Below are 24,497 nucleotides of genomic sequence, written 5' to 3' on the forward strand. Positions count from 1 at the left end.
CTCGTGATCCACCCGCCTCGGCCTCCCAAAGTGCTGAGTTTACAGGCTTGAGCCACTGCGCCCAGCCTATTTTCTTTTTCTCATGTATTTATTGTGGAGATGGGATCTCACTATGTTGCCCAGGCTGGTCTCAAACTCCTAGCCTCAGGTGAAATGGGCTCTTATCAGTGAATAAAATGAATGCTTTAAGAGAAAAGTAGCAAAAGCCTTGGACCCTTCTCTACTTTGGGTTGCTCAGGGAGAAACCACCCTGTGTGATTCTGGGTTAACAGCTGGGCCTAAAGCTCTAGCCCCTCCTATTACACCTATTACCTCATTTCAACGGTCATAGGCAACATGAACACAAGGCACTTCTCAACTATGGGAAAACATCTGGATTTATTTGATCATTTAAAGGTTTTTGAAAATGTTGATATACACAAGCTGTACTTGGAGCTGGATGACAGGTATTATTTTATTCTTTTATTGTATTTTATTTTACTTTTGAGACAGAATTTCACTCTGTCACTCAGGCTGGAGTGCAATGGCGTGATCTCAGCTCACTGCAACCTCTGTCTCCGGGTTCAAGTGATTCTCCTGCCTCAGCCTCCTCAGTAGCTGGGATTACAACCACCTGCCACCACACCCAACTAATTTTTGTAGTTTTAGTAGAGATGGGGTTCCACCATGTTGGCCAGGCTGGTCTAAAACTCCTGACCTCAGGTGATCCACCCACCTCAGCCTCCGAAAGTACTGGGAATATGGGCGTGAGCCACTGCACCTGGTGACATGCTTTTAACATAGGATTTTCATGCCAGAATGACTTTTTCCCCCAAAAGATTCAATCTTAGGTCTCTTGCTGCAGGCAGTTCCATGGGACTGCACAAAAGAGGCAGGGAAACAGTCCCCACAATGGGAGACTGTAGTTTCTTTAAAAATAGGCTTCTAGGCCAGGAATGGTGGCTCATGCTTACAATCCCAGCAAGTTAAGAAGCCAAGGTGGAGAATGCCTTGAGCCTATGAGTTAGAGACCAGCCTGGGCAACAGAGGGAGAACTCCATCTCTACAAAAAATAAAAAAAAGTTTGCCAGGTGTTGGTAGCATACGCCTGTGGTCCCAGCTATGCAGGAGGCTGAGGTTGGAGGAACTCTAGAGCCTAGGAGGTTGAGGCTACAGTGAGCCACAATTGCGCCACTGCAATCCTGCCTGGGCAACAGAGTGAGATCTTGTCTCAAAATAAATTTTTTTAATTAAAAAAAAAAGGCTTTTACTACTTCCTATAAAGTTCATAAAAAGTTCTTCCCTTTGCTTAGTCATCCAGAGTAAAGTCAAAGGGCTCAAAATCTTTCCGGAAGCGGCGAGCTAGGGTCTCCTCGTCTTCTTTGCTGATCTGACACTGCCTCCAGTCAGACTTATCGGGAATATTAAGTATGGCTTCGCTGGCCAGGACCTCCCTGAAGAAAGAGCACAAAGAAGTCAAAATGGAAACTATCAGCCTGAGCTCTCCTCAACATCACCCAAAGAAGGTATGCAAATTTATCTGACTTTGCTCTCCTGCCCTGAGTGCCATCTCTGCCATACTACTGATCAAAATCATACCCATTTTTAAATGACCAGCTCAGCTACTACGTATTTCCTAATCCTTCAAACCCCACTTACTTCTCCCTCTCCTGAAAAACTTATAACTATATTATTGGTACTTAGAGAAGCATTACCACATAGTAGAAAAAGGGCAGGCCCTGGTGTGAGAAAGATCAGAGACTGGATTTCATTTCCAGCTTTGCCGCTTGCTATCTATGACTTAGATAGATGACTTCATCTCTGAGTCTTGATTTCCTCACCTATGAAATGCAAATAAGAACACCTACTATACAGGGTTTCTGAAGTAGAGAGATAACACAACCAAAGAGCCATATTAACTGTGATTACATCCTGCCTTAAACTGTAGTTTTGTCACCTCGATTAGACATGAGTTTGCAGAGTCAGGTGCATAGTCATACCCACTCTGATTTAAAATTCCTCTACTTCTCCTTCTAGGGCACCCAGGCCCACGTAGGCACAGCAACACAAGCCCAATGTCAACAAAACAACTTATCTTGGCTCTTAGCACTAAAGAATAACTACACACAGATACACAACAGACTGCCTTCTAATTGCCATTGCTTTATATTTTTACTTATTTCGATATATTAGAATTGTATTACACATTTATATGGTTCATTTTCCACCTTGAAGATACAGTAAATAGAGGAGTTAGAAACAAATCGTGAGTTCTTCAAAAGTCAAAGAACCTAAGCTCCCTGGGCAAACTTTGAGCCTACTGTTTCAAATGTAAAATGAAAATAGAACTATCTTTCTTGTACAGCTGGGAAAAAAATGCCATTTTAAATATTTTGTTAACTATAAAATGCTATATAACTACAAATTAGTATCTTGATAATTACTCAGTATTGAAAATACAACTATCATAAGCACAAAACCATTCAGAGAATCTCCTTTTTGAGTGCTTTATACGCCTATGTGTATCTGCAATCGTGTGATTATTTTGTCAATGTTCAAAACTGCATCTGTTGCTGAGGCAACAATGAAAAGATCATCTCAGATGTCTGAATCTCATAACACACTTGTTCCCATTTAACAATTATCTTTTTTTTTTAGCTGGACGTGGTGGTTTGCGCCTGTAGCGCCAGCTGCTTGGGAGGCTGAGGCAGGAGAATTGCTTGAACCCAGTAGGCGGAGGCTGCAGTGAGCCAAGATCGCGCCACTGCACTCCAGCCTGGGCAACAGAGCAAGATCCCATCTCAAAACAAAAACAAAAACAAAAATAACAAAAAAATCATCTTTTTGAAAAATGTAGACTACATTTACAGGAGTTATCTAAGGAAACAATCTCTTGGAGGCTTTCCAAATTAGTCCAAGACAGGTTCAAGACTCATCAAAGCCCATTTTTAAGTAGGGGAGAAAAAATAGTACAAATCACAGACACCAGCATCAGATACTCTGTTCTACACATTTTCCACTCCCCTTCAAACTGTCTCTTCTTGTCAGCATCCTCTTATCTTTAATCTCTGCCTAAGTTACCACCCGTGTGGTTTTGCAGTCGTATTTTGCTTGATATGAGGAATAGAACTGAAGCCTCCTCCAGGCCTTTAGAATACTGTAGAATACTGAGGTTAAGATCTCGACTTTTAAGAGGCCTGGGTGTTGCTTCAGCAACAGATGCGGTTTTGAACATTGACAAAATAACCACACGATTGCAGATACACATAGGCATATAAAGCACTCAAAAAGGAGATTCTCTGAATGGTTTTGTCCTTATGATAGTTGTATTTTCAATACTGAGTAATTATCAAGATACTAATTTATAGTTACATAGCATTTTATAGTTAACAAAATATTTAAAATGGCATTTTTTTCCCAGCTGTACAAGAAAGATAGTTCTATTTTCATTTTACATTTGAAACAGTAGGCTCAAAGTTTGCCCAGGAAGCTTAGGTTCTTTGACTTTTGAAGAACTCACATGATTTGTTTCTAACTCCTCTATTTACTGTATCTTCAAGGTGGAAAATGAACCATATAAATGTGTAATACAATTCTAATATATCGAAATAAGTAAAAATATAAAGCAATGGCAATTAGAAGGCAGTCTGTTGTGTATCTGTGTGTAGTTATTCTTTAGTCCTAAGAGCCAAGATAAGTTGTTTTGTTAACATTGGGCATGTGCTGCTGTGCCTACGTGGGCCTGAGTCAAGGCCTTAACCTCAGTATTCTACAGTATTCCAAAGGCCTGGAAGAGGCCTCAGTTCCAACAGGCCTGGGTGTGACCCTACCACTGTATGACTACCTAACCTCTTAACAGCTTGCTATCTATTGGAGTAACCATTAGCCAGGTATGGCTATTTAAATTTAAATTCTAATAAATTAAAATTTAAAAAATTTAGTTCCTCAGTCACATTAGCCACATTTCAGTGCTCAGTGACCACAAATGGCTAGTCACTACTATATTGGACAATGCAGATAACTGAGCATTTCCATCATTGTGAAAAGTCTATTGGGCACTGCTCTAGAGCCTCATTTTCCACACTGGTAAATTTGGATGACAGTACCTACCTTACAGAGTTGTGAAGATTAAATGAGGCATGTATTTGTAAAGTTCTTGGCAGAGAGTATGTGCTCAATTAAAGTTCTCTAGCACTTCTGGCTGGAATGCCCTCACCCCAACCTTTGCCCTCTAAATATGTCCCTCTGGTTCAACTTCATCACTTTCATGAAGGCTTTCACCAAGTAGAAATGAGCTCTCCCTTTTCTGAATTTCTACAGCACATTGTTCCCCAAAACTCTGTCATGGTATTCTTTACATTCTCCATGACATTACTGTCATATATGTAAATATCTGACTTACCCTAAGACCATGGGTCCTTTGCGGCAAAGACTGTTTACAATTTAGCTTTTTATCCATTGTCCGTGTAGACCACTACTTTGCTTATAGCAGGTCTAGTAAAAATACACTGAAAAGAAGAAAAACATACCTTCCAAACTGCAAAGGAAAATTCTTTTTAATTCTGTGGAAAAGCTTTTCTCCTGTGTCAAGTTCGACATAAAAATATGCTGCTCCTGGCTGTGCAATCTAAAGTAAACAGAGGTGTATGAGGATGTTCAATAATGCTTTAGAAATCTACAATTCTAGTTCATCTCCAGGCAAAGAATTCAGTCTAAATGCACAAGAAAAAGGATGTGTATGTAGCTAGAGATCCCAAGCCACTTAGTGGAACTAGGACTTAAAAACTAACTGGAAGATACTATAAATATCCTCCCAGAGGCATCCATCCCTCTAAGTTTCCACCTTAGGAAATTCTAATTTCTTGCTCTTCCCAGGAAAGCACTAAACTTTGCAGTAATGCCCTCTTCATCTCCAATCTAGTCAATACCCAGTGCTCTAGTTCCAAATTGTCTACTGCCTCTTGTTTTTGTTTGTGTTTTTTTAAGAGACAAGGTCTTGCTATGTTCCCCAGGCTGAAGTACAGTGGTGCAATCATACCTCACTATATCCTCAACTCCTAAGCTCAAATGATCCTCCTGCCTCTCACCCTCCCGAGTAGCTAACACTACAGGCATGTGGCACCATGCCTAGCTTATTTTTTATTTTTTGTAGAGATGGGATGTCTCACTTTATTGCCCAGGCCAGTATCAAACTAATGGCTTCAAGTGCTCCTCCTACTTCGGACTCTCAAAATGTTGAATTACAGGTGTGAGCCACCATGCCCAAACCCACTGCCTATTTAATAACATTTTTGGAATGCCTTGATAGCACCTTAGTCTCAACATGTCAAAAACCAGATCTTACTCTTCCCCGAATATCACCATCCCCTCTGTTTCACCTGCTTGATGTCAGTGTGCTCTGGTATTTCCAACAGCTCTATCTGTTGCTCCTGTGCCTGGGTAATGAAGGCATCTTTAATATCATCAGTAGCACAGCAACTGACTGGGACAGGAATGACCTGGGGGTTAGGGGGACAGGAGAAATTCTTTGTGCGGGTCCCAGAGAAGTTGTCCCTGTACAGTCTTACAGTCTCTGAGAAGCAGCAAATCCATCATAGGGGTGGAGAAACACCCCTCAGCACAGAATCTCCTCAAGCCAGACAAGCCTGCCTCAGCCTGTCTGTAAGGACTTAAACTTATGAGATAGCCTGCCACATGTGGGAGCCATTCTCTGATGCAGGAAAGGCTTAAGAGAGATATCTCTGTCACAAGCCTTTGCCATCTCCGATATAATATATGTGGCAGAGTTAGGCCCATTTGAAAACTTAACAAATGTGCCAAAAAGAAAACCACCACAACTACAAATGATCTATAAACGATCTGATTTTCTGAACTGCTAGCCCCAGGCAGGCTTTGAGACTATTTCCTACTACTAAGATTTCACTCATGCTAGGCCTCCACACAAAATACTCACTTTCTTCCAAATTCTTATCCAGCAAGCCCCACATCTTCCTTGGAACTTCCTCAACTACCCATTCCTTCTCCAAACAAGGAACTTACTATCTCTGCTGTTTACTTGTACTGACCACACACTTCCCTGTGAAACATCTAGGGTTACCACCAGATACTCTTTAACCTTTTAAATGAACATTATTTAAATATTAATATAAAAAGATTAAATATTTTAAATATTAAAGCTAAACATTATTTAAATATTTATCAAATTTCAAGGTCCCCGTAGTACCCTTCCAAGTTCCTATGGACAGAACACCTACCTGTAGCTGGAGGTGATGGCTCTTATAGTTTCTCTCAAATACAACACACCGTTTCCCTCGACTCTTAAAGAACCGTCTCAGTGTGGCCTTATACTTCTCCACCTCTTCTACCACCTCTGCTGAAAGCTCCACCACTGACTGGTAGTGTCCAATGGGCAGGATAAGGACATGGTCATCGCATAATCCTCCTTTGGCCAGGGCGAGGTAGCACTGAAGAAGCAGCACACAGAATTGAGATATCAATATTGCATGTAAGATTCTCCACGAAGAAAAGCCTATACAAAGAGTGAGCGTGAAGGTGTAGGAGAAAGTATTTGAGTTTATCAATAAAAATTCTCTTACTTAAAAAAATTTAATTTTAGAGGGCATAGCAACAATGTTCTCAAGTACAATGTTCTCATCTGAAGAATGAGATTACATATAAAAAATTTCTATGCAAGTAGCAAATGAATTGGGAGAGGCACACAAGCAGGCTTTTGGCTTCAAATACACTATGCTAAAGGAAACCAGAACAAACTGTTGGGTTTTCCCTCACAGGCTCCAAACTTGAAAACAATTTTTCAGGTTTTTTTTTGAGACAAGAGTCTCGCTCACAAAAAACAAAAACAACTACTTTAAGCCTTAAGCTGCTGACTAAACTCTACAGAACAAAACAAATGTACAACCTAATGGGGTGGAAGGAAAGTAAAACCTCAAACTCAGATGCATCCAAAGAGGCAGAAAAGAACAGTTTCCAATAATCAATGTCAGCCTTTAATAGCAACTAAAAATATTTCTGTAAAAAGCCAAACATGCAAGAATGTTCTATCACTCAGATTCTCTGTTGGGAAGATGCCATGAGTGAGCAGAGAAGGGCCCAATGAGTATCAATACAGGCAAACATAGATACTTTAGGAAAAAATTATCCAGACTGGGCACAGTGGTTCAGGCCTGTAATCCCAGCACTTTGAGAGGCCGAGGCGGGTGGATCACGAGGTCAGGAGTTTGAGACCAGCCTGGCCAACAGGGTGAAACCCCACCTCTACTAAAAATACAAAAATGACTTGGGCATGTTGGTGTGCGCCTATAATCCCAGGTACTTGGGAGGCTGAGGCAGGAGAATTGCTTGAACCTGGGAGGCAGAGGTTGCAGTGAGCTGAGATCATGCTACTGTACTCCAGCTTGGGCAACACAGCAAGACTCCGTCTCAAAAAACAACAACAACAACAAACACCTCATAGGCACTAAAACATTTTTTATTTTTATAATAACCATTTTATATTGTATTTGTTTAAAAGGTTACTCTAGAAACCTGAGTCTTCTAGCTTTTTGTGTCAGGTCACTGACATGAACATCAGCTTTTCTACTGTGATGTGCACTCTGGGTAATGAAGAATAAACTAAATGGCTCCTCCGCACCACCTCTAATGTTGTACTTCTAATTTCTTTTATTTTTTATTTATTTATTTATTTTTTGAGACAAAATCTCACTCTTGTTGCTCAGGCTAGAGTGCAATAGCACAATCTCAGCTCACTGCAATCTCTGCTTCCCAGGTTTAAGCCATTCTCCTGCCTCAGCCTTCTGAGTAGCTGGGATTACAGGTGTCTGCCATTATACCTGGCTAATTTTTGTATTTTTAGTAGAGATGGGGTTTCACCATACTGGCCAGGCTGGTCTCGAATGCCTGACCTCAGGCAATCTTCCTGCCTCAGCCTCCCAAGGTGCTGGGATTACAGGCGTGAGCCACCATACCCAGCCATGTACTTCCTATTTTTGTGAATAGTTTCATATTCACCCAATCTCCTCTCTCTTTCAAAATCTCACCTTCTAATCTGCTCTGTACTTGAATTATCTCTAACCATGTATAAATAGGCCCTGAATAAATGTTTCTTTCCATAAGTAAAATCCATTGATTTTGCAATAATTATTTTCGACTCTCTGCAGCCCTTCCCCCTTTCTACTAATCTGTGGCTATGGACCATCAGCACCGTTCTATGTACTACCCTAGAGGAAGGCATAGCAAAGACAGAGAAAGCCACAGAAAAAAATGTTAAAAAAAAAAAAAAAAGGCAATCAAAAAAATGGTTGCAGAGAGAAGATCCCAAACCCTTCTGCAGACACCCAAAAGTCATTACAGGTTTGTAAGAGGTTTCTATCAAAGGACAGTGCAGCCTCTAGGCTACAATGCTCACATGGCCTACTTGCGACGTTAGGTTGGGCTACAAACAAGACCTTTTCCCCCTCTAATTTTAGGCCTAGATGAGAAGAGAACAGGTTTCCTTGATTGATGCCCAGGCCCACAACCTGAGTTAGATAACCTGGACAATGGAAAGATGAATGAAAAAGAAAAGTCACTTCTCACTGAAGCCTAGAGCAGCACTGAGCTATGCCACACTTTCCAAATCTCTTATCCCCTGCATGCAACCTTGAACCTACTGAAGCTTCCCAAACAGAAGGCAATTCAAAGCCTGCCTTACTAATCACATTGTATGGGAGTGAAAATGGCATACACTAATCCAAAGAGGAAAAAAGATGCAAAAGAGATCATCCAAAAAGGGCACTGTTGTAAAGGTCAGAGCTTCTCAAGTTTGCTCTTATTCCACTGAATACTTCATCCACAGGTTCTATGGCTCAATTGTGTCACAGGCCTTGACTCCATTAGTGCTCCTTCTAGAAGTAGGAGTGTGCCACTAATTAAGACATTTTTTAAAATGTTAAAGACTGGGACGCTTCAGGTGGAAACAATACAGGTAGGAGTGTAACTCCTTAAGTGTTAAGTGACTTAAAGTGAAAGATGAAATTGAGACTCTAGTCAGTCTATAGGATGGAAGACTCAAAAAAGGGTCCTCAGATTGTTAGTTGAAAGGGTCAACCCCAGAAACCAAAATTAGAACAAATCAGTGAGAAATGGACGAAGGCATCTGTCTTCAGAAACACTACACACTAAGAATTGTCTTAGTCCATCTTGTGTTGCTATTAATAGAATACCACAGACTAGAATTTATATGAATAGAAATTTATTTGGCTTGTGATTCTGTAGACTGGGAAGTCCAAGTGCATACACGGGCACCTGGCAATGGTCTTTATGCTGCATCATCCCATGGCAGAAAGGCAAGAGATGGTGAGAGTAGAGGAGGAGCAAAACGGGACCTGAACTCACTTTAACAATGCCAATCTCATGATAAGCCACTCCTGTAATAACGTTAATCCATTCATGAGGGCAGAGTCCTCATACCCTAATCACCTCTTATTAGGCCCCCACTTCCCAAAACTGTTACAAAACAAAAAAGGCTTGCAAATATTTTCCTCAGGAATCTTGAGGAACATCCAAGTCTAGTCACAGGTGACTAGAGTGTTAAAAATTAAGCTTTTTCATTCTAAATGAATGAAAAAGAATAATGGTCTATAGAAAATTCAGGGAAATGAAAGTCAAAGAGTGGTATTATTTAATGTCTAATCCAGCCCTGCCCAAGCAAAAGTATCTAGGCAAATGTGAAATAGAATGACTTTCTCATGAGACACACACATTCAAGCTTTCCACCACGTGAATAAAATCATACTGAAGACCATTCAGTTCTCATAGTGTCATTCAGTGCTTACCAAACACCCTTATCGTCATTATCTTGGGTTCCCAAGTACTCACACCAGTAAGCTACGCCCTCCACTACTAGGCAAAACTGAAATTTTATCCTTTGGTCTTTGATGTGATCAGTTAGTGTGAATCCATTTCCAGATTATATAATTCTAGATAAAAATTAATAAAGCTCTAGTTTCTGAATCCGAAGCTATAAAAAAAAACACATCAACTTTTTTTTTTTTTTGAGACGGAGTTTTGGTCGTTGCCCAGGCTGGAGTGCAATGGCATGATTTCAGCTCACCGCAACCTCTGCCTCCTGGGTTCAAACGATTCTTCTGCCTCAGCCTCCAGAGTAGCTGGGATTACAGGCATGAGCATCATGCCCAGCTAATTTTGTATTTTTTAGTAGACACAGGGTTTCTCCATGTTGGTCAGGCTGGTCTCAAACACCCAACCTCAGGTGATCTGCCCACCTCAGCCTCCCAAGGTGCTGGGATTACAGGCATGAGCCACTGCGCTTGGCCAACAATATCAACATTTTTAACCCAGTATGGGTATATAAGCAACAGAAGACTGCCTTTTTAAGACAAAGAAAATCACTTTAAATGGTAATTAGCAAAAGGAACTCTTCACTCTCAGGTAGATGGGCTAAAAATACAGAGAGTCCAAGAAGTACACAAAAGCATCACCCCCGGGGGAACCATACCTATTTATAAGAGAGGAAAAGAGGGAGTTACCTTATAACACTGGCTATTGCTATAACGAATGTTGACAAGCATATGGAAAGGCAGAAACCTTCATACATTGCTGGTGGGAATATAAGATGGTACAGTCATTTTGAAAAACAGTTTGGCAGTTTCTTAAAAAGTGAAACATAACTTTTCCACATACCCTGGCAAATCCATTCCTATGTCTATCCAATGTAAAAACATATCCACGCAAAGACTTACATGCAGATGTTTTATGGAAGCATCATTTCTAATACTCATAAAGTAGAAACAACCCAGTTCATCAACTGATGAACAGATATAGATGAAATATGGTATATCTACATGTTAGAATATGATTTGGCAATAAAAAGGAATGAAATACTGATACATGCTGCAACATGGACGAAGCCCAAGAATATTATGCTAAGTAAAAGAAGCCAGACACAAAAGACTACATGTTGTATAATTCCATTTATAAGAAATGTCCATAAAAGGAAAACCTATGGAGAGAGTAAGTAGATTAGTGGCTGCCTGAGGCTAAAGTTGGGAACAGGGATTAACTGTAAATGGGCATGCTACAATAATAAAAATGTTCTAAAACTATACTATGTGATGGTGGTACAACTCAGTAACCTAAAATCACTGAAGTGTACACTTAAAAATAGGTAAATGTTTTATGTATATTATGCCTCAGTAAAGTTAATAAAAAACAAATAGGCATCTCCTTCTCTATAAAGATCCATGGAAGTCACTCACATGTGTGCCGATGTTGACCACCAAATGCTTTTCCACTTCAGGGCTAGCAAGGCAAAACCAGCAGGGTCCTGGAGGCTGAGCTTCATGTAAAAGAAAACCAGGTGTTACTATGGTCCAAGCACTACAGCATGTAATCACCCCACAGAACTCAGCCTTGTCTGATTTTTATAACGTAAAAAGACTGTTATACAACACTGCCTCATGGGCTGAGCCTGTGTTCCTCACTATGACCCACTATGAACATTTTCAATAAAATTAAACCTCCATTAGAATTTGTAACCAATCCATAGGAAGGTGACTCACAAGTGCAAAATCACACACTGATTAAAGTAGCACATAACTGGCAATAAGCTACAACAAAAGAACATTGAACTGGGTGTCAGGAACCCCAATTATAACCCGGCTATGCCATTAGCCATGACCCTGAAAAATTTACTCTCCCAAGGTCAGCTTCTTCTTTGAAACAAAAAGATGGAGAAAGAGAATCTCAATGAAACAGCCTTAAAGTCTTTCCTCCCAGTTTGATTATTCTATTATCTTATGAACCTACATTGGTTTTGGAGGCTCTTTACCTCATCATGTCTTGCAGACACGAAGAAAAGGTGCTTTTTCCACAGTTCTTACAGGAACTTATGGGAAGTTCCTCAGAACAGCTTCAAAGTCAGGCCATTTTTATTTTATTTTTTTTGAGAGAGAACCTTGCTCTGTCACCCAGGCTGGAGTGTGGTGCCATCTTGGCTCACTGCAACCTCCACCTCCTGAGTTCAAGTGACTCTCCTGCCTCAGCCTCCTGAGGAGCTGGGACTACAGGTGGTGTCACCATGCCTGGCTAATTTTTTGTATTTTTAGTAGAGACAGGGTTTCAACCATGTTGGCCAGGCTGGTCTCAAACTCCTGCTCAAGTGATCCAAAGTGCTGGGATTACAGTTAGTATGAACCAGTTTCCAGCACTATATCTAGATAAAAATTCATAAAGCTCTAGTTTCTGAATCTGACTCTATAAAAAGACTATCAACATTTTTAACCCAATATGGGTATATAAGCACAGAAGACTGCCTTTTTAGGACAAAGAAAATTGCTTTAAATGGCAATTAGCAAAAGAAACTCTTCACTCTCAAGTAGATGGGCTAAAAATACAGAGAAGTATATAAAAGCATCACCCGTGGAGAACCATACCTATTTATGAGAGGAAAAGAGGGAGCTATCTGGTAAAACTGGCTATTGCTATAACAAATGTTGACAAGGATGTGGAAAGGCAGAAACCTTCATACATTGCTGGTGGGAATAGCAGATTGTGCAGTCACAACAGCCAGCCAAGACCATGTTTGTATTTTATTTTTACTATTGGTCCTAATGACCTACTGCACAATTCTCTCCTGCCAGAAGAGGCTCTCTTAGCAATGCTGCTTTCCAAACAAAAGCCAAAATAATGGTTATTGTTCATAGAGGAGACCTCTAGAATAAAGGCACTTACGAGGTTTGCGAGGCTGCTTTGGGTGAGGAGATTTGCTATCTCGACCTGTGGATGAACGCTTCCTTCCCTGCTTTTCATTTAAATCAAAGAAAAATTGACAGGCTGATTCTTCCTGGATGGCCAAAAGCAAAAAAGTCAATGTTACTCAACTAACCTTTAGATAAGTAGCCAACCATTCACATACAAGGGAACATTCCTGCCATGCCATACCTATCTTTCCTCTCAGTCCTTTCTGCATATTCTAGGGAAGCAAATCCCAATTCTGATGCCTGAACTCTCAGTCATACATCAACACCAAATTCATCTTGTTGGAAAACAAGTTAAAATGCAAGTTATAAACTAATACTTGCCTAAAACTGAATAACATGGATCCACCTAAATTAGCTTTTCCTTTTTTCTCAACAGGGACATAGTGTAGTCCTACAATTTCACAGGTCAAACAAGCTTAATTCAGCCTTAATTAAGAGATGAGAAGGCTGCTCAGAAAGAAAGAAAAGCCTGAGAAAGCAGACCATGCATGCTAGTAAGGGAACTTGACATTCCTTGCTTTAGTGGGGAAAAAATTAATGAGAAAACTCTCTATTAAGAAAATTTCTTCGGAGTGCATCTTATTTTCCTATAAGTAATCATCATAAAATCACAAATTACATTGCTATGAAGCTGCTAGGTCCTTGCCTAAAGAGCTACGAACAGATAATCAACTTTAGACAAAGACTTTACAAATGAAACTGTAATCCCAAACCTATGAATCCAGTTTGGACAAAGAAAGACCCAATGTACGAAACTATTAACCCCAAACTACAATAAAAAACACTAGGCTTAGTTGAAATCTACTAAGATTTTTCTAAACACCATCATGATTTCCCCGGGGGTGGGGGGGAGGGAGAAAAGATTTAGATTCTAAGGGTTAAACTTGTCTTATGTACTAAACTATAACCAGGAAAATAACACATGTAACAGGCAACCTTGCCCAGAAAATGCCAACCCTCAATCAGAACATACCACAGGGACAGGAATTTGCTTTCCTATGGATGCTTCCTGCCCAGATTTTCTGTAAGGGTTTTCAGTGACATCTGGAGGCTGTTTTACCAGTTCTGCTGCACCCATTAACTTCATGGGAACAATACTGAATGCATAAAGATACTTTAGAGAAAAAGAACATAACAACATTAGGGGAAATACTATTTACCCAAATGTAATCAACCTATTTTACTATGAAGGTTTCATAGAAAAATGTGAAACTCAGTAAAATTAAAACAGCAACCAGCCCATCCATAGCTCAGAGAATAAACAGTAAATCAAATGCCAATTCAGTGACCTCTGCATGGGCTCACCAAGGGCTAACAGAGAAATGAACAATAAATCAAAGCCCCAGCCCTCACAAATCAGGAGTTCTCACTCGGATAAAGGAATAGTGACAACTGTCACTACAAGGCCCAGAGAAACTTGCTCTATAAACCTTGAAGACAAACTGCTTCTGTCTCTGAGACCCTTATCTTTGTGTACTTTGTCAACAGAATTGTGGCACTGCCATTCTTTTTTCCTAATGAATATTACAAATGAACAACTTAGGGTTTCCTTTCTCTGATATTATACAAATTCTGCTATATATGCTAATAACATTTTCTTAAGAGACTGGCAGCAAAGAAGTAAATATTCATATAAACATCCGAATCTTGCACTAATGCCACAGACATGGAAAACTTTAGATAAGATATAAATAGATGTTAAACTTACTACTGATTAGGGAAATGCAACTAAGGAACAATTATATACTATATTTCATCTATCACATTGGCAAAAACTTTAATACAAATTTGACATGATCCAGGGAAAATATGGAGAGGTAAAAAACACTGCTGGTAGGGGTATAAAGTGGAACAAAATTTTTAGATAAATAATGCTTGCCAAATTTTAAAATGTGCACACCTTTTGACTGAAATGTAAATTGCTTATGGCTGAGGGTAACATGTCCCTGAAAATAAAACAACAGACGAAAATACTGAGTGTTATTCAGTTTGAAAGGGCAATTAAAAGAAAAATTACAAATCTAAACTTGCTAAGAATTGAGCAAAAAAGCTTCAAATAGGCTGGGGAATTCATGTGGAGGTCAAAGTGGAAGCCGGTGTGAGAAGGTCCAGCAGAAGAAAACATGGCTACCAAAGTGTTTGAGTCCATCAGCAAGTCTGGCCTGGCCTGGCCTGGCCTTAAGCTATTGCAGGTGGCGTGGTGAACTTTGCCTTATATAATGTGGATGCTGGGCAAAGAGCTATTATCTTTGAGCAATTCTGTGTAGTACAGTACTCATTCCGTGGGTACAGAAACCAATTATTTTTGTCTGCCGTACTCGATCACATAATGTACCAGTCAAGTCATCACTGGTAGCAAACATTTACAGCATCAACATCACACTGTCCATTGGTGCCCATCACTAGCCAGTTTCCTTGCATCTTGACCAGCACTGGGGAGGACTATGATGAGAATGTGCTGCTGTCTATCACTACCGAGATCCTCAAGTCAGTAGTAGCTTGTTTTGATGCGGCAGAACTAATCACCCAAAAAGAGCTGGTCTCCAGGCAGGTGAGCAACAACCTTAGGGAGCGAGCAGCCACCTTTGGGCTCATCCTGGATGATCGGTTCTTGACACATCTGACCTTTGGGAAGGAGTTCACAGAGGCAGTGGAAGCCAAACAGGTGGCTCAGCAGGAAGCACAGAGTGCCAGATTTGTGGTGGAAAAGGCTGAGCAGCAGAAAAAGGCGGCCATCATCTCTGCTGATGGTGACTCCAAGGCAGCCAAGCTGATCGCCAACTCACTGGCCACTGCAGGGATAATCTGATCAAGCTGCGCAAGTGGGAGCTGCGGAGGACATCGTGTACCAGCTGTCACACTCCGGGAACATCACCTCTCTGCCAGTGGGGTGGTTCGTGCTTCTCCAGCCGCCCCTGAGGGGCCACCCTGCCTGTACCTCAATGGGCCAATTGGGCCACAGTCCCAGTGATTCTTCACACTGTCTTCCTTCTGCCCCCACCCCAGAAATCACTGTGAAATGTCATGATTGGCTTAAAGTGAAGAAATAAAGGTAAAATCACTTCAGATCTGCCCCGCTAAAAAGAAAGCTTAAAATATTATGGACAAAACAAAATATCGCTTTGCTTTTCTTGTGTATGCATGTTGTCTATGGGATGTGATAGTGGAATAATCTTCAGACTATTTATCTGCCTATTTTCCCACTTCATTAATTGTTCTAATTTTAGCGGTCTCAATCCACAACAGGTTTGTTTTGGCTCTGGGAAATCAGAAATGCTCTCAAAGAAGTGGGAAAAACAACCTACTTTTCTGGTATGTTCTTTCATCAACTGCACTGTTTTCCAATGCAAAGATAGATTTCAGTTATCACTAAGATTTCCCTCAGCCAAGCAGGGCTTAGATAAGTCCTCTAGGTTTTTTGTTTTTTGTTTCCTGAGACAGAGTCTCCTTTTGTCACCCAGGCTGGAGTGCAGTGGCCCCATCTCGGCTCACTGAAGTCTCCGCCTCCCACATTCAAGCGATTCTCCTGCCTCAGCGTCCTGAGTAGCTAGGATTACAGGTGTCCCCCACCACACCTGGCCAATTTATTTTTTAATAGAGATCGGGTTTCACCATGTTGGCCAGGCTGGTCTTGAACTCCTGGCCTCAAGCGATCTGCCCACCTTAGCCTCCCAAAGTGCTGGGATTAGAGGCGTGGGCCACCATGCCCGGCTCTTTGGAGGTTTTTTAATTTCAACTAAATGAAGTTGCTAAAAGAAGCAAGCAAGCATCTGAGGGCAAATGCACAAATATCCATAGAGGCAACACAGATGTGGAAGTAAAGGAACACTGTTCATTTGATATTTTGCCTTTATTCCTCTGGGCCTATTTTCCCAAACCCTTCTTTAAACTCTCCTCAAAAAGATCCAGAGACTTGACCTTTTGTTACCATATCTTTACAAAGGAGTCACCAAAGCTGCTGAAACCTTGCAGTCAGAGAGAAGAGAAGATCTGAATGCTCAACTGGGCAAGAGAAACACTTATCAGGCAGGCCAGGAATATCAACCTTCCACCAAATAGGTAAATCTTTACCTTTTTCTTTTCTGGATTTCCAACATTTGCCAGAGCTATAAACCGGGTGGCATGCTGTGCATTTTCCTGTAGAACAATATGGTTTCTAGAAAATATTTGAGAGACAAAAAATTACTAACACTTTTACTTTTGATTTGCAATGACAAAATATGTGGACTCCATGGGGCCATGAAAAGAGCAAAGGTCCTCCTCAGTTCATCACCACAAGTCAAATGATTTCAGATAAGTTGCTATCTGTCTACCTAGTAGGGCAACAATCCCTACCTCACAAGGCTGTTTTAGGAAGAAATGTGATTATGTATTCAGAAAGCATCAAAACTCCAACTTTTGGCTTTAAAAGAATTGTAAAATTGGCAAAACGTTGATAACAACTGAAGCTAAGTGATGGGCACATGAGGGTTCATTTTACTACTGACTCTTCTTTGATGTAATAAAAAGCTAAAATAGGCCAGGCACTTTGGGAGGCTGGGGCAGGAGGACTGCTTGAGCCCAGGAGTTTGAGACCAGCCTGGGCAATATAGTGAGACTCTATCTCTACAAAAAAATTTTTTAATTAACTGGGCATGGTGGTGCACACCTATAGCCCCAGCTACTCAGGAGGATGAGGTAGGAGAATCACGTGAGCCCATGAGGCTGAGGCCGCAGTGAGCCGTGATCATACCTCAGCACTCCAGCCTAGGCGATAGAATGAGATCTTGTCTCAAAAAAAAAAAAATGTGGTCCTTTGTGTCTGGCTTCATTCACTTAACATAAAGTTTTCAAGGTTCAACCACATCATAGCACATATCAGTACGTCATTGCTTTTCCTTGCCAAATAACATTTAATCATATAGATATACCACTTTTAATTTACCTATTTATCATGTGATGGACATTTGGGTTGTCTGCACTTTTGAGCTATTATGAATAATGCTGTTATGATGATTTATGTACAAGTTTTTGTGTGGACATGTGTTTTCACTTATCTTGGGACAGGAGTAAAACTGCCATTACCATGCTGATAACTCTTATGTTTAACCTTTCAAAAACTGCTAAACAGTTTTCCAAAGTGGCTGCACCATTTTACATTCTTACCAGCAATGTGTGAGGGTTCCAATTCCTCCACATCCTTGCCAACAGTTGTTACTATGTATTTTCCTTTTTGTCTATAGTCATCCTAGTGGGTATGAAGTACTATATCATTGTGATTTTGATTTGCATTACCATAATGGCTAATGATATGAGATATTTTTATATGCCTATTGGCCAATGTTATATGTTTTATGAAAAACTGTATTCAGATTCTTAATAACTGTATAGGTTTTGAGTAGCTTGTTCCCAAAATTTCTGTTTTTGCAGTATACTTTTAGAGAGTAAGAGATTTTTCTAGAATACATATATAGAGAGATTTAACAGAAAAACTTGTGTTTGGAAAACTCTGCCCCTACCGCGAAAGCTCTCTCTCTCTCTTTCCCTCCCCCACAAAGAGGCTCCCTTATCTCTCACTTTACATACCGGCCCTAGCCCTCCTGCCGCCCAGCTTCCCGCCCAGCAGTTCAAACTGACCAACAGTTGCCCACCACCTCGGCTTTCGGCTTCCCCACTCCCTCAGCCCTTCAGCCCCCTATAAAACAACCCTGCCCCTCTGAGCGGAGTGGCCATTTTTCCTTTTCGCCCTGACTTGCCCGCCCGGAGGCTCTTTTCTCTCAATAAAGCCTGAACTTAAGACTTTCTTCTAGCCTGCGGTCCGGTTTTTTCCGAATGAGCTCAGTCTTCCCGCAGAGGGTAGGTCGGTCAGTGGTGCTGAAACCCGGGACGGAAGGGGCCGTTGGCCCAGTCACGGCCCCCCTCCCCGACCTACCCAACACTGGCCCTGCCACCTCCACGCTCCGATTAAGGTAAGCCAAGTTTTTCTTGCTTTGCCTTCCCCCGCTTCCCGTCTCCTCTTCCTACGGCACGGTGCAGTTGCTCCCTCTCCGGCGTTCTGCACAGACTCCTTGCCTAGTCTCGGCCGAGCCAAGGTAGTCTTCCGTTCCAGCTCCAGGAGCCTTCCGAGGGACAGCCGCCAGATGGGGGACGCCCCCTCTGACCGCTTCCCTTTCCGTACTTAATTGTACTCCGGGGAATTTGCAACGAACGGGGACACCTTTTCGTTGCATCTGCCCATCCGCGCCGGAGGGTCTGTAGCTGTGCCTGCCATGGGAAATTCGGAGTCCAAAATACCTCTGAGCACCCCCGTTGGGTGCTTGCTGCGAAATTTTACCAAATTGGGATATTCCCAAACCCTCAGAAAGAAAAAGCTTATCTTCCTGTCTCAGGTGGCTTGGCCCCAGTACAAACTCGGTAACCAGTCACATTGGCCCCTGACTGGCACTTTTGATTTCAACACCCTCCGAGATCTCGACGATTTTTGTCGCCGTGCAGGCAAGGACAATGAAATTCCTTACGTTCAGGCTTTTTGGGACCTCCGTACCCACCCCGACCTATGTTCTTCCTGCTCCACCTACCAAATCCTCTTAGCTCGTACCCCTCGTAAATCTTCCTCCACTACCTCTCCCCCTCCCTACTCCTCACCGGAGGATCTGCCTGAACATCTATCCTCTCCTGCCAATCTCAGCAACCAGTCGCCATCAACGGCATGCCCTTCCCCCACTCCCTCTGCACCTCCTACCTCAGAGGCCATGCCTCGCTCTCCCTCTACTCCCTCCGAGCCCCCTCCCTCAGAGGCCGCACTTCCTCTTGCCTCTCCGGTGGCGGCCCACACCCGCTCTCACCAGCCAGCTATCCTGGCCCCACTCCGAGAAGTAGCAGGCGCAGAAGGTTTAATCAGGGTCCATGTTCCTTTCTCACTCCAAGACCTGTCCCAAATTGAGAAACGTTTAGGATCCTTCTCAGCCGACCCGTCCACCTATATTAAGGAATTCCAATACCTCACTCAAGCCTACAGCCTCACTTGGCATGATATTCGCGTTATCTGTTCCTCCACCCTCACAGTGGAAGAGCACGAGCGCATCCTAGCGGCAGCCAGAAACCAAGCAGATAAAGACCATGCTATAGTTAACCAGATCCCCCTAGGCCCTGAAGCAATCCCAGGTGAAGACCCCCAATGGGACTATCAGGCTAATCGAGGGTCTGATATACCCAAGAGGGACCGCATGATTAGATACCTCCTCAGGGGAATGGATGCTGTATCTAACAAAGTTGTAAACTATGATAAACTGAGAGAAATCACCCAACTACCTGATGAGAACCCCGCCCTCTTTCTCGCCCGCTTGCAAGAAGCCCTAGTCCGGTATACTTGACTAGACCCAGCCTCCCAAAACGGGGCCACTGTATTAGCCTCCCATTTTATCTCCCAATCAGCACCCGACATAAGAAAGAAACTAAAGAAAGCAGAAGAGGGGCCAGAGACTCCCATCCAAGACCTGGTAAAAATGGCCTTTAAAGTATTCAATGCCAGGGAAGATGCGGCTGAGGCTGCCCGCCAAACTCGCATGAAGCAGAAGGCTGCCCTCCAGACCCAAGCCCTAGTGGCGGCTCTAAGGCCGGCAGGGAACCAGAAGCCCAAGGCCAAAACCCATGCCCCTCCAGGGGCATGTTTCAAATGTGGAAAGGAAGGACACTGGTCCTGAGCCTGTCCACAACCACGGCCACCAACTAAGCCTTGCCCTATCTGTCGGCTCCCGGGACACTGGAAGTCAGACTGCCCCAGCTTCCCCAGGGTGCCGGTTCCTCGAAACAGGCACACTGGCGTTACGCAGCCGGCGGTCACCCTCAGTAGGGAGGAGCCTGCTTGCCAGGAGCCAACCTCCGAGGGAGCTCCGTTCCCCAGTCTACTAGGGCTGCTAGATGACTAGTGGGGCCCTGGCTTACTGACTCCGGTTACCCTCGCCGAGCCAAGGGTCAAAATTCAGGTAGCGGGTAAAAGTGTCTCGTTCTTGCTCGACGCGGGGGCTACCTACTCCGCACTTCCTTCCTATTCTGGCCATCTCACTCCTTCCCAGGTCTCGGTCATGGGAATCGACGGGACCCCGAGTATCCCCTACCAAACCCCACCACTCATGTGCTCATATAACTCCACTCCATTCACCCACTCCTTTTTAGTAATCCCCACCTGCCCAGTTCCCCTTCTGGGGCGAGACATCCTTTCAAAGCTGAAGGCCGTCATAACCTTCCCCTCCGCCAACCCACACAGTCTCTTTCTCCTAGCCCTCACCTCAGACACTGAACCCCAAAAAGCCCTGTCAGAACTACTCCCCGGAGTCCACCCTCAGGTCTGGGACATTAACAACCCATCTGTAGCTACCCACCACCAGCCAGTTCAGGTCCGCCTTAAAGACTCCTTGCCTCATTTTCTCTGCCGCCCTCAATTTCCCATCTCTAAAGCCCACCGTATGGGTATCAGACCCATCATAGAGAAACTAAAAGGTCAAGGCCTCCTAATTCCCATTAACTCCCCATGTAATACCCCCATCCTCCCAGTACAAAAACCCTCAGGACAATATAGGCTAGTCCAGGACTTGCGCTTAGTCAATGAAGCTGTAATTCCCATACATCCAGTTGTCCCCAACCCATACACCATTGTCTCTAACATTCCCCCAGGGACCACCTGTTTCTCAGTCTTAGACCTAAAGGATGCCTTCTTCACTATACCTCTACACCCTAATTCCTACTTTATCTTTGCCTTCACTTGGGATGATCCCCTCACGAACATGTCCCAACAACTGGCCTGGACAGTCCTTCCACAGGGCTTCCGAGATAGCCCACACCTATTCGGCCAGGCACTCGCCTCTGACCTACTTCACTGCAACCTCAAGCCCTCTCACCTCCTCCAGTACATAGATGACCTTCTTATCTGCTCCCCCACCTGCCAGGAGTGCATCCAGGCCACCACCGCTCTACTCAATTTCCTAGGAGATAAGGGATACCGGGTGTCACCAACCAAAGCACAAATAGCCTCACCCACCGTCATCTACCTAGGTATACAGCTCACACCTGGGCGACGGTCTATCACAATCGACCGACTACAAGCCTTAAAGGCGCTCCAGGCCCCTGAGTCAGCGAAAGAAATCCTCTCCTTCCTAGGACTAGTAGGGTTTTTTCGCCACTGGATACCTAATTATGCTTTGCTAGCAAAACCTCTATACCATGCTGCTGCAGAAGCCCCCGAGGGACCACTCTCCTCACCAGGTTCTGTCAACCGGGCGTTCAAGTCACTGCTTAACGCCCTTTGCACCTCCACCAGCCTAGCCCTGCCTAATCCCAACTTACCCTTCCAACTATATACAGACAAGAAACAACATACAGCTGTAGGAGTGCTAGTCCAACCGGTAGGAAAGACCCTTCTGCCTATAGCCTACCTGTCTAGACAACTTGACCCAACTGAGCGAGGATGGCAGCCATGTCTTAGAGCCCTAGCTGCCGCCGTCACCCTAACCACAGAAGCTCTTAAGATCAATCTACAACTCCCACTCCAAGTCTTTTCTCCACACAGGTTGACTGAACTGCTCAGTCAACACTCTCTGCCCCACCTCGGGCCCTCCCATATTCAACTGCTTCACCTACTGTTTATTGAGAACCCCAACATCACTCTTTCTCACTGCTCCTCATTAAATCCGGCTACCCTCCTCCCTTGCCCTCCGTACTCCAGCCCCCTACATTCCTGTACTGAAATCCTCAAATTAGCCCAGTCTCCTCGTCCCGACTTGCTACCTCAACCCCTACCATCTGCCTCCATTACCCTATTCGTTGATGGCAGCTCTATACCTCATCCCACCGGCCCACGGAGAGTGGCCTATGCTGTAGTAACTCACTCTGAAATTATAGAGACCCGCCCCCTTCCTCTTGGGACCGCTTCACAACAGGCTGAATTAGTCGCCCTCACTCGGGCCCTATCCTGGTCCCAGAACAAACAAGTAAATATATATACTGACTCCAAGTATGCCTTCCTCATAGCTCACTCACACTGCATGATCTGGAAGGAACGAGGCTTCCTCACCACTAAAGGCACGCCCGTTCTCAATGGAAAACTCATTGCTGCCCTTATCCAAGCCATTCAACTCCCTAGCAAGGTAGCCATCGTCCACTGTAAAGGGCATCAGTCCCTGAACTCACCCATAGCCGCAGGGAATGCCTTTGCAGACAGGGTAGCTAAAGACACGGCAAGAAACCATCCGCCACCCACCTCCACTCTCTGTTTTTTGTCCAAGTCATATAGCCCTCAATACTCTACCTCAGAACTCCAGGCTCTCCAGTCTACCCCGGGGGTACGGTTCAAAGACGACTGGGCCTTCAAGCATAACCTCCTCATCCTCCCCGAAAAGCAAAAGTACCAGATAATCCAAGACATCCACAATTCACTCCACATTGGGCCTAAAGCCTTATACCAGTTCCTCAACCAACTTTTTCACCCTCACCATCTCCTCAGTACCATACAGGAAGTCCAGTCCTCATGTATTGTCTGCGTGAAAACTAATTCCCAGGGTTCCTGTCATCCCCGGCACCAGCTTCATCAGCTACGCGGGTTCCTACCTGGCCAAGACTGGCAAATTGATTTCACCCATATGCCAAAGCACAAACAGTACCAGTATCTGCTAACCATTGTTGACACATTTTCAGGCTGGATTGAAGCTTACCCCACAGCCTCTGAGTCTGCCAGGACAGGAGCCACTCATCTCATTCAAGACATCATCCCACGCTTTGGACTCCCAGCCACCATACAGTCAGACAACGGCCCAGCCTTTATCTCCAAAGTCACTAATGCCGTTTCTACCTCTCTAGGAATTCAGTGGAAGCTACACGCCGCCTACCATCCTCAGTCCTCTGGTAAGGTGGAACGGGCCAATGGCCTAATAAAGGAGCATCTGACTAAGCTCATGCTTGAGCTCCGCCAATCCTGGGTAACCTTGCTTCCTATTGCCCTCACCAGGTTGAGAGCAAGCCCCCGGGGCCCATCACAGCTTAGCCCATTCGAGCTGCTGTATGGTCGCCCCTTCCTACTTTCAACTCCCCCACAGCCAGAGACCACTCCTCTAGACAGCTACCTCCCCTACTTTACTCTCCTTCGCAGCCTTCTCCAAGAACACGCCAACGCTTCTCTTCCCCAACCCACCCAGCCATCTGAAAATACACAGAAAGTCTCCCCCGGAGACTCAGTCCTTATCAGGTCCCACTTGGGGGCGAGGGGCTTTGGGGAGAGGGAAGGACCATACACAGTGCTCCTTACCACTCCATCAGCTATAAGAATTGTTGAAATCCCATCTTGGGTCCACCTGTCTCGGGTAAAAAAGGCCCCTCATGGACCCTCCTTATGCTGGAAGGCTGTTCCTACTGGCCCTTTATCTGTCAAACTTACCAGGGCCTAGCAGCCACACCCCCTACAGATGGAGATTCTTCCTAACTGAAAACTATACCAAAAACACCTTCATCTGTAATACCCCCCCATACAGCCACAACCATCTTCTTGCAACTTCCGACTGCCCCACAGCCGGATGCCAAAGTGCCATATATCTGAACTTCACCAAATTCCGCAACGTCCATACTGATATACCTCTCATGTGCTTCAACCATGACCAACCATCAGAAGCATGCAATAATACTCCTTGGCGCTCCTGCATGGGATGTACTTGGATGAGCTGTCGACTACATATAGCTATCAAGTCCACAGTACCTGCCCGATCTCAGCTCAAA

The 24,497-nt window shown here is 43.8% G+C and overlaps 1 protein-coding gene, 1 long non-coding RNA gene and 1 other non-coding gene across 15 annotated transcripts in view; 1 reads left to right on the forward strand and 2 right to left on the reverse strand.

The window, feature by feature from the left end:
• Positions 1–359: 359 nt before the first annotated feature.
• Positions 360–24,497, reverse strand: part of CWF19L1 (CWF19 like cell cycle control factor 1) — a 48,964-nt gene continuing 24,826 nt past the window's right edge. For 7 of the 13 annotated variants that reach the window (XM_035268773.3, XM_078346256.1, XM_017979235.4 and 4 more), the window contains 8 exons: positions 16,830–16,914; positions 13,732–13,872; positions 12,730–12,841; positions 11,256–11,335; positions 6,234–6,443; positions 5,358–5,477; positions 4,509–4,606; positions 360–1,433 (listed from right to left, as the gene is read on the reverse strand). In XM_035268773.3, coding sequence (XP_035124664.1) covers positions 1,289–1,433; positions 4,509–4,606; positions 5,358–5,477; positions 6,234–6,443; positions 11,256–11,335; positions 12,730–12,841; positions 13,732–13,845 — 879 coding nt within the window. In that variant the 5' untranslated portion in view covers positions 13,846–13,872; positions 16,830–16,914 and the 3' untranslated portion in view covers positions 360–1,288. Of the gene's footprint in view, positions 1,434–1,694; positions 1,821–4,508; positions 4,607–5,357; positions 5,478–6,233; positions 6,444–11,255; positions 11,336–12,729; positions 12,842–13,731; positions 13,873–16,829; positions 16,915–24,497 lie in introns of all 13 variants that reach the window. The other 6 variants (XM_035268774.3, XM_078346259.1, XM_078346257.1 and 3 more) reach the window with 4 other exon arrangements.
• Positions 1,380–16,818, forward strand: LOC118146369 (uncharacterized). Its single transcript, XR_004732114.1, has 3 exons — positions 1,380–1,505; positions 16,005–16,070; positions 16,702–16,818. It is a non-coding gene; the product is annotated as an uncharacterized LOC118146369 (long non-coding RNA).
• LOC118146586 (small nucleolar RNA SNORA12) lies at positions 5,672–5,818 on the reverse strand. Its single transcript, XR_004732437.1, has one exon. It is a non-coding gene; the product is annotated as a small nucleolar RNA SNORA12 (small nucleolar RNA).

Source organism: Callithrix jacchus, chromosome 12 (assembly GCF_049354715.1).
Source record: "Callithrix jacchus isolate 240 chromosome 12, calJac240_pri, whole genome shotgun sequence".
Taxonomy (NCBI): Eukaryota; Metazoa; Chordata; class Mammalia; order Primates; family Cebidae; genus Callithrix; species Callithrix jacchus.